This window comes from Bos taurus, chromosome 2 (assembly GCF_002263795.3).
Source record: "Bos taurus isolate L1 Dominette 01449 registration number 42190680 breed Hereford chromosome 2, ARS-UCD2.0, whole genome shotgun sequence".
Classification (NCBI taxonomy): domain Eukaryota; kingdom Metazoa; phylum Chordata; class Mammalia; order Artiodactyla; family Bovidae; genus Bos; species Bos taurus.
In genome coordinates this window covers 104,057,192-104,074,768 of record NC_037329.1, presented here as the reverse complement: position 1 = coordinate 104,074,768, position 17,577 = coordinate 104,057,192, and the positions used below count along the sequence as shown (strand labels likewise).

Genomic DNA, 17,577 nt, shown 5'->3' with positions numbered 1-17,577 from the left:
AGAACTGTGGTAATAGTCACATATGTAATCTTAAACTTTGTAATAGCCACATTAAGAAAAGTTTTAAAAAGTGAAATTAGTTTAAAAAATAAATCTTATTTAACTTAGTATACCTAAAACATTATCATTTTAACAATTACTAATGAGACTATTTTACATTTTTCTTTTCCAAGAAGAAAAAGACTTCTGAATCTGGTATGTGATTTTATACTTATAGTGCCTCTCAATTCAGATTCAGTTCAGTTCAGTTCAGTCGCTCACTCGTGTCCGACTCTTTGTGACCCCATGAATCGTAGCACGCCAGGCCTCTGTCCATCACCAACTCCCGGAGTTCACTCAGACTCATGTCCATGGAGTCAGTGATGCCATCCAGCCATCTCATCCTCTGTCGTCCCCTTCTCCTCCTGCCCCCAATCCCTCCCAGCATCAGAGTCTTTTCCAATGAGTCCACTCTTCGCATGAGGTGGCCAAAGTACTGGAGTTTCAGCTTCAGCATCATTCCCTCCAAATATATCCCAGGGCTAATCTCTTTCATAATGGACTGGTTGGATCTCTTTACAGTCCAAGGGACTCTGAAGAGTCTTCTCCAACATCACAGTTCAAAAGCATCAATTCTTCAGTGCTCAGCCTTCTTCACAGTCCAACTCTCACATCCATACATGACCACAGGAAAAACCATAGCCTTGACTAGACAGACCTTTGTTGGCAAGGTAATGTCTCTGCTTTTGAATATACTATCTAGGTTGGTCATAACTTTCCTTCCAAGGAGTAAGCGTCTTTTAATTTCATGGCTGCAGTCACCATCTGCAGTGATTTTGGAGACCCCAAAAATAAAGTCTGACACTGTTTCCACTGTTTCCCCATCTATTTCCCGTGAAGTGATGGGACCAGATGCCATGATCTTCGTTTTCTGAATGTTGAGCTTTAAGCCAACTTTTTCACTCTCCTCTTTCACTTTCAAGAGGCTTTTTAGTTCCTCTTCACTTTCTGCCATAAGGGTGGTGTCATCTGCATATCTGAGGTTATTGATATTTCTCCCGGCAACCTTGATTCCAGCTTGTGCTTCTTCCAGTCCAGCGTTTCTCTTGATGTACTCTGCATATAAGTTAAATAAGCAGGGTGACAATATACAGCCTTGACGTACTCCTTTTCCTATTTGGAACCAGTCTGTTGTTCCATGTCCAGTTCTGTTGCTTCCTGACCTGCATATAGGTTTCTCAAGAGGCTGGTCAGGTGGTCTGGTATTCCCATCTCTTGAAGAATTTTCCACAGTTTATTGTGATCCACTCAAAGGCTTTGGCATAGTCAATAAAGCAGAAATAGATGTTTTTCTGGAACTCTCTTGCTTTTTCGATCATTTTTCGATGTGTGAAAACGTTTTGGTTGTGTCATGTGGTTCGTGGCCTCCTTTTTGGACAGTGTAGTCCTATACTACCTGCTGGGGACACAGGGATGGAGGGAAGGCTGTGCCCGCCTTCTCTCAGGTCTCAGAGCCTCAAAGAGGCACAGCCCTGTGAACACACAGGCTGTAGTGCTGCATACAGGATCAGGACTGGGGTGAGGCAAGCAAGGCACAAACAGTATTTAGGGACCACCTGCCCCCTAGAGCAAGCACCTCCTTAACTGCTGCATCCCAGGCACCTCATTAGTCTCCCCCTTGTCTCAGCCCTGCTTGGCAGCCTGATAAAATGGAAGATTCTGGGGCTCTAACCCCAGAGTTGACAACCCAGATGATCTTAAGTGTAGGATCTTGGAGTCTGGAGTTTCAGTAAGCAGCCCTAGGGATTCTGATGTAGGAGCTTAAGATCACCCTTTGACAAACTCTGCTTGTGTCAACAGCCTCATGTGAGACTCCGTTTACATCCAGTGAAATATTTCCATCTTTTTCTTTGGTTTTGGGAGTGGTTGTTGCTGAACTCGCCAGTCACCTATCTGTTTCTCAGGGCTGCAGCAGGATTCTGAAGTCCCCCTGATAGAAAGCTCCTGTACTCTGAGACCCTGGGCTTTGGGCCTGCGAGGACCATGGACTAAACAAGCTAGAATGCCAGTTTATTGTTACACAGACACAGTGAGCGTTTCAGGGAGAAAACTATAAAAGGCATGTGATGGTGTTGAAAACAATGAGGATCATGGAAGGAACTGAATTATTTGATGGGACAGAGCAGGCACAGCACTGCTTTCACTTTTGGTTCCTTCATGTTGTTGTATTTTAAAAAAGATTCAAAAAATTTTTTTGGCCACGTGACCCTGGCTACAGGTTCCTAGTTCCTTGACCAGAGATTGAACCCCAAACCCCCTGCAGTGGAAGCATGGAGTCTTAACCACTGGACCACGAGGAAGGTCCCTTAACTACGTCACATTGTGTGATTCATTTCACACTGGAGGACAAAGGAGCCTGGCGTGTTACAGTCCCTGGTATTGCAAAGAGTCGAACACGACTTAATAACTGAACAACAACCTAAAAGGCTCTTTTTATTTTGCCTTCACCCTAGTCACATCCCTGACTTTAATGATGCTCAAATAGAAAAAGGCATCTATTATGTACCTTCAGATTATAGTACACACAGCCTGGCATTCTAAAGGCTGCAGGCTTCAGGTTACAGTTCTGTCATTTCAGAGGTGTCTACTCGGAAATGGGAAGCAACCAGAAGTGAGGGGTATCTAATTTTATGAGTGCATATGTGTGCTTCTGTTTCCAGGTCTCCTCCTTGGTATGCTTCCTGCTGTCTCCTGCTGCTTCCTTTGTCACCGGACAGTTGGTGTATGTGGATGGGGGCCAGTCTCTGTACACACAGTTATTTGAGATACCAGGTGAGTGGCCAAGAAATGAGTGCCTTTGTGCCTTCTCCTGTTCAGGTTTTCAAAATTCCTCTAGGTACTTAAGAGATAAGGGTTTTGTTTTTTTTTTCTTCTTGTAGAACATCCAAAAAATGTACAAAATATTTATAGTCATCATATGATTTTTAAAGGCAATATTCCTAGTGCAGCAAATATCTAAATATCTTTATTATAGCACACAGCTTTACCTGTTTAAGGACTTGTTTGCGTGTGCATAGGCTAGTGGAATTTAACCTTGAAAAATATTCTCAGTGTGAATATATATGTACAGGAGAGAGACAAGAACAGAGGCAGGAACGTGCCATACTTTTGATATTTAACTTCTCTTTGTTTATCCAGTTAGTGGCTTGTGTATATTAGTGGGAGAATCAGACCTGTTAGATGGGGAGGGGTGGTATGATGCTATTTTACAGTATCTTCAGGTTATAGATTGAGGGAAACCATAGGAATATGCTGTGTTCATTCATTTTTGATGTACAAAACAAGTTTATATTTCTCAATCTAATGTAGATATTGCATGCAAATGTGTGTGTGTGTGTGTGTGTATGTATCTTATGACTAGACCATCAAACTTTGGAGTTGAAAGGATCCTAAAAAATTAGTCAAGTATCACAGTTACATCATACATGACAAAACACATCCATGAAAGCAAGGCATGTCCAAGCTAATCACTCCCAAAATGTAGAAAAGGATATGAAATTCAAATGTGTCCAAACTGTTGCCAAAGATAGTTGATTAAATGATTGCCAGTGAATTAAAGGGCTTCTCTGGTGGCACAGTGATAAAGAATCTGCCTGCCAGTGCAGGAGACACAGGAGACATGGGTCCAATCCCTGGTTTGGAAAGATCCCCTGGAGTAGGAAGTGGCAACCCACTCCAGTATTCTAGACTTGAAGATCCCATGGACAGAGAAGCCTGGTGGGATATAGTCCATGAGGTTGCAAAGAGTCACACAACTGAGCACACACACAAAATTAAAATGTGGTTGATGTAGCATGTATGTACTTGAATTTCCTGTTCAGGACTTACTCTTTTCACCCTGCTCTTTCATGTGCTAATAGTCTCATCAATGATTCAGCCCTTCTTTGCATTAATCATTGATTGGTTTGGATCTATAATATTACTCATTATTTCCCCTGGCATAATTTTTTACTAACACTACCATTGTAGTAATGTGTATGAGATTCTGTGGCTTTAAGGATCTCATTTGGAAACACAGAAATGCCTTCATGGTTATATAATATTGTTTTCTGATAGTATTTATTTATTTATTTTTTATTATTTTTTTAAAATTTTATTTTATTTTTAAACTTTACATAATTGTATTAGTTTTGCTAAATATCAAAATGAATCCGCCACAGGCATACATGTGTTCCCTATCCTGAACCCTCCTCCCTCCTCCCTCCCCACACCATCCCTCTGGGAGAGTAACACTGAAACATGTAGAATATCATGTAAGAAACGAGTTGCCAGTCCAGGTTCGATGCGCGATTCTGATAGTATTTAAAGTAGCAAAGGTGGAGGGAGAACCTTTCCACTTCCCTCACCAGTGGAGTTGAGTCAGTGTTTGTTAAAGTGAGGTACATCCCTTTCCTTTTTAGAGGGGGAAAAAAACCCCTCTAGGTGACTGCTTCTCCAGGCCTCCAGTGAAATGGTTTTCTTTTGTAATTCTAACACTGTTGTTTTTTTTTAATCAGTACAAAAAAATATTTTTTAAGTTTTTGAAGAAAGCGGCCACATCCATCTTTTAAGAATATGTGCGTACTTGGTCGGTCAGTTGTGTCCAACTCTTTGCGACCCCATGGACTGTAGCCTGCCAGGCTCCTCTGTCCATGGGATTTCCCAGGCAAGAATACTGGAGTGGGTTGCCATTTCCTTCTCCAGGGGATTTTCCTGACCCAGGGATGGAACCCGCATCTCTTGCATCGCCTGCCTTGGCAGGCAGATTCTTTTCCACTCTGCCACCTGGGCTTCCCTTTAAGAATATACTCTCTTAAAATAATGAGCGGGAATAGCCATTCCTTCTGAAATTTTAAGATTGCTAGTCCTACGGTGAGAATGCCTGGGATGAAAGCTAAGCTTATTAGCTGATGTTCTTGAGGGTATTTATTTCTGTATGCCTTCATTTTCTTTTCTATAAAGTGAGGTCCCTTATAGTATTCATTTCATTGGCTCTTGGGAGAATTAGATTAGTTAATCACATTAAAGGTACTGTATCAGATAGAATGCTTTTAGTTAAAACTCAGACTGGCTCAAGCAATGAAGGGATTTATTGTCTCAAATAACAGGTGAGTCTTCACTCTGCAGCTCACTGATTTTATCGAGGGCATTTTTTTCCCTTTTCCCTCTCTTTTTGCTGCTATTACATTGGCCATATCTTAAGATGGACTCTCCTGGTGCCTGCCACTCCTGAAGCTCCATGCTTCTTTGTTCACGTCCATTTGGACAGAGACAGAGGGGAGGGGATGACTTTTTCTCAGCATTTTTAACCAAATTCTGAGATTCTCTCTGCTTGGTACTAGCTTATGCAAGTGTCCATGTTTGACCAGTAACCTCAGCAAGGGGAATAGAGTACACTTACTTAGATCAATCTGTGATCCAAGTAGGGTCACTTCTCCAGAACCTCATGGGTTTCTAAGTGGAAAGAGGAGATGGGAGACTGGATGCCGGGACGGGGCAACTCTAAGTGTCTGGTACAAAGTAAGCATGTTTCAGAAGGTACCGTTATTAAGGAAGTAAGATTGGTTGAATGTCTACGTTATGTCCAGTGCTATATGCAGGGATCACATGGACCCTCTCACCTTTAACAGAGAGATGTTGGTATCTCCGCTAATAGATGGGGATTTCCCTGGTGAATCAGCTGGTTAAGAATCCACCTGCAATGGAGGAGACCAGCGTTCAATCCCTGGATCAGGAAGATCCCCTGGAGAAGGGAATGGCAAACCCCTCAGTTTTCTTGCCTGGAGAATTTCATGGAGGAGCCTGGCAGGCTACAGTCCATGGTGTCGCAAAGTGAACGACTAACACTTACTTAATAGATGAGGAAACTGAGGCTTAGCAAGAGTAACTTCTCCAAATCTGTAGAAGTAACTTCTACAAAGTTATTAAGTGACAGAGATGGGATTCAAATTGAGATTTTTCTCAAAACCTTTGCCACCTGTCCCAATGATTTCTTTTTTCTTGCTAAGAAAAGGGGTGATCCAGGGAAAATGACAAATGGGTTTGGTGGGAACTAAGAGAACTGATGAGGTTAATAGATTCGTATCTGACCTGAGGTTTTCCATTTAACAGATCATGACAACTGGCCCCAGGGAGCAGGGGACCCTTCTCTTGTCAAAAGCATAAAAGAGTCTTCTAACCATAAAGCCAAGCTGTAAGCTAAAGAAACATGGAAGTGTCTTTTGTCCCCAAGTGCCTTAACATCTCGACAGTGCACTTCTGTACTTTACAGGAACTCATAATCTGTATGGGAAACTCACATTCTGATTTTTTAATGTTAATCAATTACATCTGTGCAAAAGTTATTCCTGAAATAAACACATTAAGTGCCAACCAACGTCATTTGTGATCAAAAAAAAATTTTAGAACTGGAAATTAACATAATTTATGATTATACTTTTAATTCTAAGAAAGGTCTTTGAAAAATGAAATAGTTTCAAGTTAATGATAATGGTATTATGATTTCCCATAAGGTTCACAATAAGTCTAAATTGTGGCATCATTATGATTTTTACAACAATGACTCATTTTTGATGGCAAATACTTTGGGATCAATAAAGCTTTATATAATTATTGATGTGTGGTTTGTTCATGAAGTCATATTTGTACAAACCCTGTTAATAAAAAAGAAAAATGAAGTCATAAGTGGTATTTTTTTTCCGTCCTTGGCTTGATATGTCTTGATTTCTTAGCCAAAGTATTCCCCTTTCTCCATGTTTCTCCTTTTATATGCAAACAAATTTTTAATTAAAATCTATGCAGCTGTATTAGGGTTCGGTATTCTTCCTTCCATTGATCCTTTCTGTCCATTGATCTTGATTTGTGGAGTGTCATCTACAAACTGTATATGTTCATTTTTTTTCTCTCTTCATCAATGAAACCTGTTTGACTTCTTCCTGTTGAAGTGAAGTAGTTTCTTTAACAGTAACACTCAGTTCAAAGCATATGATTGACCAAACCCTGAGCTGGGTGGGGCAGGGCGGTTATCGGCTGCAGAAATTGCAGAATGTGCAATTTTATCAGCATCCCAAGCAGGTCCGGGACTAGAATGAGGCTAATGAGCTGCTGTGGGTGCCGCGTGTAAGGAGGTGCTCACTCTTGTGTGTGAACAGGGGAGGATCGCCCTTGAGAGTGAGCCCAAAGCTCCCTTTAACATTGTGTGCATGCTATGTATGTAGCAGAAATCTTTTCCTCCTAGACTACATTTTAATAGTAGCCTTCTGAAGGTGATAACATCACAGCTCCTAAGAATTACAAGTTGACTTAAAGGGCAGGATGGCCCCAGCACAGGTTGGTGCAGAAAATGAAAGAAGCAGGGCTTGCTTTTCAAATTACCTGTTGATGATGGTTGACGACCTCTTGTATCTCCCTAGGTTGAAATTTGCTTATTTCTGTTTAACGCATGGAGCCTGCCCCTATGTAGCACTAAACTTAGCTCCAACTCCTTATTAGATCTTGTTTGACCATTGCTGTACAGCTGATCATTATCTGTGTTCTAGAATTAGAAGTCTGCACTCCAGGATTTCTGTGTGTCATAATAGTGCCTTGTCACTAATGTTCTTCTGTGACTGCACTTGGTAAATTTTGCTGTAGACTGGATGTTCCTGAATGGAACTCATTCGTTCAGCTAATAATTTGGTGCCCATTCTATGTGCTCAACATTATGGTAGGAGTTGGACATTCAGTGGTGAAAAAGAAAAAAAAAATATATATATATATAATACAGAAATATAAATTTTAAGTTTTATTTATTTTTATTGAAGTGTGGTTGATTTATAATGTTGTATTAGTTTCAGGTGTATAGCAAAGTGATTCTCACACACACACCCACACACACATACACATATTCTTTTTCAGATTCTTTTCCATTATAGGTTATCACAAGACACTGAATATAGTTCCCTGTATTAGACAATGGGTCCTTATTTATCTATTTTGTAATAGTAGTATGTATCTATTAATTCCAGACTCCTAATTAATCCCCCTTTCTGCTTTGTTAACCATAAATTTGTTTTCTACGGAGTCTGTTTCTGTGTTGTAAATAGGTTCAGTTGTATTATTAAGATTCCATGTATAAGTGATATTTGTCTCTGACGTTTCACACAGTATGGTCATCTCTAGGTCTATCCATATTGTTACAAATGGCATTATTTGATGCTTTTTATGACTGAGTAGTGTTCCACTGTGTACATGTACCATATTTTCTCTGTCAGTAGACATTTAGGTTGCTTCCATGTCTTGGCTATTATAAATAGTGCTGCTATGAACATTGGGGTGCATGTATCTTTTTGAATTAAGAGTTTTCCTCTTTTCCAGATATATGCCCAGGAGTGGGATTGTTGGATCATATGGCAACTCTATTTTTAGTTTTTAAGGAATCTCCAAGGAGAAGGCAATGGCAACCCACTCCAGTACTCTTGCCTGGAAAATCCCATGGAAGGAGGGGCCTGGTAGGCTGCAGTCCATGGGGTTGCTAGGAGTTGGACACGACTGAGCGACTTCACTTTCACTTTTCACTTTCATGCATTGGAGAAGGAAATGGCAACCCACTCCAGTGTTCTTGCCTGGAGAATCCCAGGGATGGAGAGCCTAGTGGGCTGCCGTCTATGGGGTCGCACATAGTCGGACACGACTGAAGCGACTTGGCAGCAGCAGCATACTGTTTTCCATAGTGGCTGTACCAGTTTACATTCCCACCAGCACGATAGGAGGGTTCCCTTTTCTCTGCACCCTCTCCACCATAAAATTCTCTATTATTTTAAGTGCTAACAAGGATAAGGTCATGGTACTAAAGGCATATAAGAAAGAAAGGAAGAAAAGGACATCTAAGAGGAAAAAAAAAACATTTCTATAGTTACTAATGTCAAAAGAGGTTGTTGATAAGATGACCTTTGTGGATGTTATCACCTCTCTCTCTCACACACACACACACACACACACGCACACACGCACTGGTCTTTTTGTTTACGGCTTGTGTTAGTTCAGGTTCTCAGAGAAGAAGATGCCAAGACACGGTAAAACGTGCATGAGATGTCTGGAGAATGTGCCCATGGAGGATAAAGGGCAGGGAGCCCAAGAAGGCATCCATAGCCTTCAGACCATGATGGTGTCTAACACTTGTAGAAGAGGGAGGGAGAGAGGAATGGGCAGGAAACACAGTGGGGCAAAAGGGTATCAGGAGGTGCTCAGTGGGTCACCTGCTCCACATGTGCCCTTCCTCCCTGTCCCCACTCTGTAAAAGTAGCTGTGATTCCTCCTGCTGGTGATGGCAATGCCTTTTCTCACCAGCTGGTACCTGGTCACAGGAATCAGTTTCAGTTCAACGGAACCTGGCTGTGTTCCTTGGCAAGAATTGCCCTTTGGGACTAGGATCTCCAAAACTGCAGAGTCCAGAACCGCAGGGATAAGGCCCACAGTGGGTCTTAGCGGGTGATGGCAAGTAGGGCCACTACCACTTCCATTCCTTGGTTCCCAACGTGTTCCCAAAGCCAATGAGGACATGCATCCTAAAAGATGGTGCCCCATCCTTTCAGAGGGTCGATGGTACTTCTGCTGTGTCTTGATTATTGTAGTCCTGTTGTGAGGCTAGTTTTCTCTGGAAGTCTGGGGTATGATACAATCAATGGTTCCATGATCAGGGGACCCACTTTGATCACCTGGTTGGATATTGGTGCACGGGATTCCATAGCTGTGTATTCCACCTTGTACAAGCCCCTAGATCAGTGATCCTCAACCTTTTTGGCCTCAGGGACCAGTTATGTGGAAGACAGTTTTCCAGACTGTGTATTGGAGAGAGGATTTCCAGATGATTCAAGTGAGTTACATTTTTTTATATACTTTATTTTTGTTATTATTACATCAGCTCCACCTCAGACCATCAGGCATTAGATCTTGGAATTGGAGACCCTTGTCCTAGATAGCGGTGGTATCTGAGTCCCTGTGAACAGGAAAGTCAAACTCTTACCTGGAATGGTAGGGCTTCCCTGGCAGCTCAGCTGGTAAAGAATCTGCCTGTAATGCAGGAGACCCTGGTTTGATCCCTGGGTCAGGAAGGTCCCTTGGAAAAGGGAACAACTACCCACTCCAGTATTCTTGCCTGGCGAGTTTCATGGACAGAGGAGCCTGTCAATGGGGGTCACAAAGAGTCGGACACAACTGAATCGCGTTCACTTTCTTTCACTTAACTGGAATGGTATCTGTCATTATAAGGCATGACACAAATACCACACAGTCATTTAAACAGGAAAAGTTTAATGTGAAGAATCATTAACCACAGCAGCAGACTGGATAGTAGGAAGTAAACACAATTTTAAAGACTATAGGAGTAGTAGAAGAACTGGCTGTGACTGGGCTGATAGGAAGAGAAGAGCTTCTCCCACCCACTCACCCAAGGCTGACAGACCCTGTTTGGAGGGGATAGCTCTGGTTTACTGGATGGCTGAGAAGTCACTAGTCATCTATGGGGCTTTGCTGGTGGAATTTGCTAGAAATCTGCCCTCTGGAATTTGCTTGAAATTTGCCCTTTAGGGTGCCAAGGCAGCTGCTGCTATTGCTGACCCAAGTGCATTGCTGACTGGGGGCTGCCAGGTAATCAGTAGAGGAAGCACTGAACTGGGAAGCAAAACCCTTTCCCTTGTGCAGTGTCTCTCCATCGAAGTTTCAGCACTCGCTGGCAAAGGAGAGGCTACTTAAAAGGCCTAGATACTTTTTCACAGAGCTGAGAAGCAGTATGGATGTGAGAGTTGGACTGTGAAGAAAGCTGAGTGCCAAAGAATTGATGCTTTTGAACCGTGGTGTTGGAGAAGATTCTTGAGAGTCCCTTGGACTGCAAGGAGATCTAACCAGTCCATTCTAAAGGAGATCAGCCCTGGGTGTTCATTGAAAGGACTGATGCTAAAGCTGAAACTCCAGTACTTTGGCCACCTCATGAGAAGAGTTGACTCATTGGAAAAGACCCTGATGCTGGGAGGGATTGGGGGCAGGAGGAGAAGGGGATGCCAGAGGATGAGATGGCTGGATGGCATCACCGACTTGATGGACATGAGTTTGAGTGAACTCCGGGAGTTGGTGATGGACAGGGAGGCCTGGTGTACTGCGATTCATGGGGTTGCAGAGTCGGACACGCCTGAGTGACTGAACTGAACTGAACCGAGAAGCAGTACATCCATAAACATCAAGACAGCCCTTTCCAAAAGAAGTTTTGCTCAGTCCACAGCTGTAATGTCAGTCAGTCCACAAGTCTTTTAGTTGGGCCTTTTTGATTTTCTGGTGGCTCAGACAGTAAAAATCACTACAGATTGTAACTGCAACCATGAAATTAAAAGATGCTTGCTCCTTGGAAGAAAAGCTCTAACAAACCTGGACAGGGTACTAAAAAGCAGAGACATTACTTTGCCAACAAAGGTCCACATGGTCAAAGCTATGGTTTTTCCAGTAGTCGTGTATGGATGTGAGAGTTGGACTATAAAGAAGGCTGAGCGCAGAAGAATTGATGCTTTTGAACTGTGGTGTTGGAGAAGACTCTTAAGAGTCCCTTGGAGTGTAAGGAGCTCATCAAACCAGTCAATCTGAAAGAAAATCATTTTGATTTTGAATTTGAATAGTCATTGAAAGGACTGATGCTGAAGTTGAAGTTCCAATACTTTGGCTGCCTGATGTGAAGAGCTGACTCATTAGAAAAGACCCTGATGCTGGGAAAGATTGAAGGCAGGAGGAAAAGGGGATGACAAAGGACAAGATGGTTGGATGGCATCACTGACTCGATGGACATGAGTTTGAGCAGGCTCCAGGAGATGGTGAAGGACAGGGAAGTCTGGCATGCTATAGTCCATGGGGTCACAAAGAGTTGGGCACGACTGAGTGACTGAACAACAGATGGTAAAGAATCTGCCTGCAGTTGTGAGAGACTTGGGATCAATCCCTGGATTCGAAAGATGCCCTGGAGAAGGAAATGGCAACCCACTCCAGTATTCTTGCCTGGAGAACTCCATGGACAGAAGAGCCTGGCAGGCTATAGTCCATGGACTTGCAAAGAATCAGACACAAGTGAGTGACTAACACATATATACTTTGCTTTCCAATGGAATACAGACAGACTTCAAAACTCCCCTTTTAAAAGCCTTTTAAAAATCAGATACTGTGTTCTTAAGATAAAAGCCTAAAAAAAGAAGCCATCTTTGTTTCATGTCAACATTAAAATTAGAGTACTAAATCAATACAACTGATAATTTGAAAGCTTAAGATATGAGGAAAGAGTATCAGCTATATAGTCCTGGAAGCAAACTTTACGTTCACCAATACACCCCCATCACTTGAATCTCTTTTCAGTGTCATGCTCCTTCTTATCTGTATCAAAACTCATACTGAGCAACGAGTTATGGGTTGCAAAAGAGGATTTCTTTTTGCACCTATCTATAAGTCTTTGTCTATAAATTAAAAACAAACAAGTGCTGTCCCATTTGTTTTTAACACTACCAGGTGCTTGGCTCAAAAGTGTCCTCTTGTGGTTATTGGTGGAACACCAGCCTGTCTGAACAGCACCTTTTTGGGTTTCTAAGATCTGGCTGCAGAGCTTCAACTTGAGCTGTGGTTTCCTCTCGGGATTTCTTCTCCACTCCTAGTTTACAAGGGTTCCACTTCACCAAGTGGCTGTTCATTGAAATAAGAAGGAAGATTTGAACCATATTCAAAAAAGTGTTATTAGATCAAAAGCTAGTGATTAAATCACTAGCTAGCGTGTTAGATCAAAAGCTAGCCCTTGTTTTGAGACAGTCATCTGAAGGGCTACTTATCTCCAGTTATCTAAAGGGATATCTTGAATCTTGTGGACAACACTGTTTATGACTTGTATGGCAACTAAATGCATCTGTTGGTTAGCCCAGTCATGCCCCTCTGAGTAAGAGGCACGCCTGCCCTCTGCCCTAGTAGGAGTTTAGATTGCGGGGACCTGCCAGGTCCTGATGATTTCATCATCAGCACTGCATTCCTGGACATCTCCTGATTCCTCCTCTGCCCTCTCACCTAGTTCTGAAAGGTGAGCCTCCTCACCTTTGTTCAGCCTCCAAACCTCCTCTCGTGGAGGCTGTCAGTTCTCTAAAAGGAAACATTTCAAAATGTTTGAAGCCACTTGGCTGAGGTTGCCAATAAGTGAAAGTGTTAGTTGCTCAGTCATGTCCGACTCTTTGTGACCCCATGGACTGTAGCCCACCAGGGTCCTCTGTCGATGGAATTCTCCAGGCAAGAGTACTGAAGTGGCTAACCATTTCCTTCTCCAGGGGATCTTCCCAACCCAGGAATTGAACCTGAGTCTCCTGCATTGGCAGATGGGGTCTTTACCACTGAGCCACCAAGGAAGCCCTGAGGTCATTAATAACCTTTATGCTAATTGCTGCCTTGTATCATCTCCCCCTTCTTATTTTGTCCTTTACTGTCCATTTCTGCAGAGCTCTTGGTGGGCTCTCTTTCCATGAGTTATGGATTTTAGAGTCTGCCGGAGTCCCAACTGCCTGGGTTCAAATCCTAGCTTCTACCACTTAATTACTCTGGTGACAGCTTTGAGATAATTGAGGAATTTGAATGTGGATTGATTATTAGTAGATAATGTCAAATAATTACTGGTCATTTTGTTAGATTTGCTAATAATATGGCAGTTACATTTTTTTTTAATGCCTTTACCCATTAGGGAAGAAATATTGGTTTTGGGATTTGCCTTAAAGTACTCCAGTTTAGGAAAAGATGGTGGTGGGGAGGCAGGAAGCAGACGAAACAACATTGGAAGCATGGTAGTAATTGTTAAAGCAAGGTGACAGATACTCTAGATGCCATGTATGTATATATATACAGTATATGGCTGATCCTACTAGTCTCTTTGCATCTGGATAAGTTTAGAAATTCCCCAAATAAAAAACTGTATATAGATGATCTTATTTGCAAGGCAGAAATAGAGACACAGATATAGGGAACAAAGTGTGGACACCAAGCAGGGGGAAGAAGGGTGGGATTAACTGGGAGACTGGGATTGACATATACACACTTGATACTGTGTATAAGGTGGCTCAGTGGTAAAGAGTCTGCCTGCAATGCAGGAGACCTGGATTCCATCCCTGGGTCTGGAAGATCCCCTCGAGGAAGGCGTGGCAAACCACTCCAATATTCTTGCCTGGAGAATCCCATGGACAGAGGAGTATGGCAGGTTATAGTCCATGGGGTCGCAGAGTCAGACATGACTGAAGTGACTTAGCATGCATGCACGCTTAAATTAGATAACTAATGAGAACCTACTGCATAGCACAGGAAACGACTCAGTGTTGACCTAAATAAGAAGAATATCCAAAAAAGAGGGGATATATGTATGCATATAGCTGATTCACTCTGCTGTACAGTAGAAGCTAATACAACATTGTAAAGCAATTATGCTCCAATAAAATTTTAAAAAATAAACAGAAAATAAAAATGGTCTCATTAATTACTTGGATAGAGGGTGACATGGGCAAGAGTTAATTGGTTATAAATAAGGATTATTTGGGAGAAACAGGAAGACTTTTCACTGGACAGCTAGTGGTTTATGTGACAGAGGGCATGGGAGACCAATTCCAAATGGAATATGTATTTGGTGATACAAAGCCATTGCTTCTTAAACTGAATTCTGCCCTATAGACCTTGGATATAACCCATTCAAACTCCTGGCCAGCCTCCTACACTGGCTTAGTCAACATGACTAGTTAGTTCTAATACAAGCCAGTTAAGGAAACATGGAGGGTTGCAAGAGATGGACTCCATCTGATATTCTGATAACGCTGATATACTTGAGTTCATATATTTGAATGGGGACATGATGTCCAGTTGGTATAGAAAAACTCAAATCAGCAAAGTAAAAACAATATTCCTGGCTTCTGTTGCATATTTTGAATCATTCTGTTTCTTTTTTCATCTGCCCTGACTGAATCACACATTTATTTAGAGTTTATAGTTCTAAGCATGACTCAACAGAATCACCTTCTTTCAAATGCTACTAATTACCATGGACTTAAATAGCAAAGATTTTTTAAAAAGTCATTTCTATGGGTGATTCAGAGTAGATGTTAACCAGAATTCCTTACCCTGTAATTTTAACACTGAAGTAAGAGCTATATATCAAATCTTTGCTTTGTTAGGTTTCTTCAGTTCCCTGTTAGGCTTCTTCAGCTTCTTCTTAAACCAAGAAGTATAGTCTATTTCTTCCTGCAAGAAGATTCACTTGTGAGGCATTGAGTGTGTATTTGGGGTTAGTGGGATTGACTGTGGCGAGAAGGGAAAAGTGATGGAGCAGCCTTCTCTTCTACATCGTTGAGATGGAGATTAGGGGACCTCAGAGGGTGGCTACCTTTATCTGATTCTTACTAATTAGTTCTTACTATTTCATTTGGAGGAATGAAACTACAGAGATTTCAGTGGATACAGAAGAGTACATTTTGCCGAACAAGCATGTGTGTGTGTGTAGGAATGGGCCTTGTAGTTGGCTTTTGAGCTCAAATTGGAGAATAGAAAATACATTGCCCACAAACTGCAGAATCACTAATGATGGATAATAATAACTAGCCTTTATTGAGTGATTACTATATGCCAGACAATGCCAAGCACTTTCCATGAATGACCTTATTTTAACCATACAAAAACCATGTGAGGTAGGTTTCATCAGTAGCAGTATTTTACAATGAGGAAACTGGCATAAACAAGCAAGTAACTTGTTTAAGATCTCAGTTAGCAAATGGCAGAAGTAGAATTTGAATTAAAGGAATTTAGCTTTAGAGCCTGTGACCAATGCAGTATACTGAGAATGACTAGAACCAAGACATCAAGAAATAATTTTTGAAATAAAATTTTGAAAAAATTTTAATGGAACTATTTGAACACATGTTAAAGTAAAGAGAATAATATCATCATGCCCCAACCCAGTTTTAATAATGATCTATATTTTTCCAAATTTGTATTTCTCTCCTACTTGATTTTTAAGTATTTTAGGGCAAATTCCATATGTCCTGTCATTTCTCAGAAAGTTAATTTTAATCTAATTGAAAATATTAATGTGAACAGAAAAACATAGATCACTCTCAAAAGTGGGACAGTGATTCACCATGATAGCATAAGAAAAACCCACGTGGCCAGCAACAGCAGTGCTCACCTACCACTGGCCATAAGGCACACGCCCCCTCCTTGGGCTGCAAATGTTTGCTTTGCTCGGCGTCTTGCTTGGTGTATACATCCCTCTTTTGCAGAAGGATACATCAGACTGTCAGTCCTAAATTAAACCACTTCCCTTTCCTCCAAAACCATGTCCAAAAATAAATAAATTTTGATTTTCTGGGCAGCTTTGATAAAGGGAACTAATGGGCTGGTCTGGTGCGTAGGAATTTTCAGCCAGTTTGAGAGCTGTGTGTAAGTCTAGGCTACATCCTTCAACTACTGGTGAGTTTGTGAGCATGACTCAGCATCCCTAAATTCTGAGAACTCTGGAGAGACAGATACAAGTTTGAGTTTCTAGACCTGCAAACAGGTTTGTTACTAGACCTGGAGTGCCAGCCTTTGGGCAGTGGGAAGTGTTCATCACACTTCCTGACTGGTTTTAATCGTTTGCCTTGTCTGCTCTAACTTAGCAGTCTCAATCCTTCTTCTTTTTTATTTTTTAGTATTTATTTATTTATTATTTGGCTGCGCCAGGTCTTAGTTGTGGCACGTGGGATCTTTCATTGCATCACACAGACTCTTCAGTTGTAGTGCATGGATTTAGCTGCTCTGCAGCATGTGGGATCTTAGTTCCCTGACAAGGGATTGAACCCGTGTCCCCTGCATCACAAGTCGGATTCTTAACCGCTGGGCCACAGGGAATTCCCCCAATGCTACTTTATATCACCTTCCATGAAACTACCTGAGTCCTTTTATTTTAAAAGTAAATAATTAAGAACATGACATGTCCTTTTGATTGTATTACTATCTTAATTAGAATTGCTATTTGTAAATATTGAGTGGTCTACATAGTTCTATATTCTGATAGGGTAAATAATCAGAAATACAATTCTCTTTCTCTCTGAGATAGATAGATAGATCTATCTTTGCTTTTTTCCTCTTTTTAAGATGTGGCCATATATATTATATGGAGAAGGAAATGGCAACCCACTCCAGGATTCTTGCCTGGGAAATCCCATGGACAGTGGATCCTAGTGGGCTACAGTCCATGGGGTCACAAGAGTCAGACATGATTTAGCAACTAAATCACCACCACCATATATATATATATATATATATATATATATATATATATATATATATATTAATTATAGTACATATATAATATAGCTTGCCATTTTACCCATTTCTAGGTATGCGATCCTTATTTTACTTATAGGCAACCCTAAGGCAGAATTCCAATTTCTCGAATCAGCTCAGTTCAGTCGCTCAGTTGTGCCCGACTCTTTGCGACCCTGTGAATCGCAGCACGCCAGGCCTCCCTGTCCGTCATCATCTCCTGGAGTTCACTCAAACTCA

General features: G+C 41.5%; 2 protein-coding genes and 1 non-coding gene across 3 annotated transcripts in view; 1 reads left to right on the top strand and 2 right to left on the bottom strand.

Moving 5' to 3' along the window:
• The window catches only part of PECR (peroxisomal trans-2-enoyl-CoA reductase), a 48,025-nt gene extending 41,330 nt beyond the window's left edge, over positions 1-6,695 (top strand). Inside the window, exons 7-8 of the mRNA XM_002685568.7 lie at positions 2,700-2,811; positions 6,130-6,695. Coding sequence (XP_002685614.3) covers positions 2,700-2,811; positions 6,130-6,215 — 198 coding nt within the window. The 3' untranslated portion in view covers positions 6,216-6,695. The remainder of the gene's footprint in view (positions 1-2,699; positions 2,812-6,129) is intronic.
• The window catches only part of TMEM169 (transmembrane protein 169), a 62,760-nt gene extending 55,172 nt beyond the window's left edge, over positions 1-7,588 (bottom strand). Inside the window, exons 1-2 of the mRNA NM_001038690.2 lie at positions 7,393-7,588; positions 5,640-5,714 (exon numbers count right to left, since the gene is read on the bottom strand). The gene's annotated coding sequence lies outside the window, so the exon portion shown is untranslated. The remainder of the gene's footprint in view (positions 1-5,639; positions 5,715-7,392) is intronic.
• A 4,799-nt stretch (positions 7,589-12,387) lies between these two features.
• LOC112443663 (small nucleolar RNA SNORA40) lies at positions 12,388-12,508 on the bottom strand. The gene has a single exon (XR_003032072.1). It is a non-coding gene; the product is annotated as a small nucleolar RNA SNORA40 (small nucleolar RNA).
• Between the last annotated feature and the right edge of the window lie 5,069 nt (positions 12,509-17,577).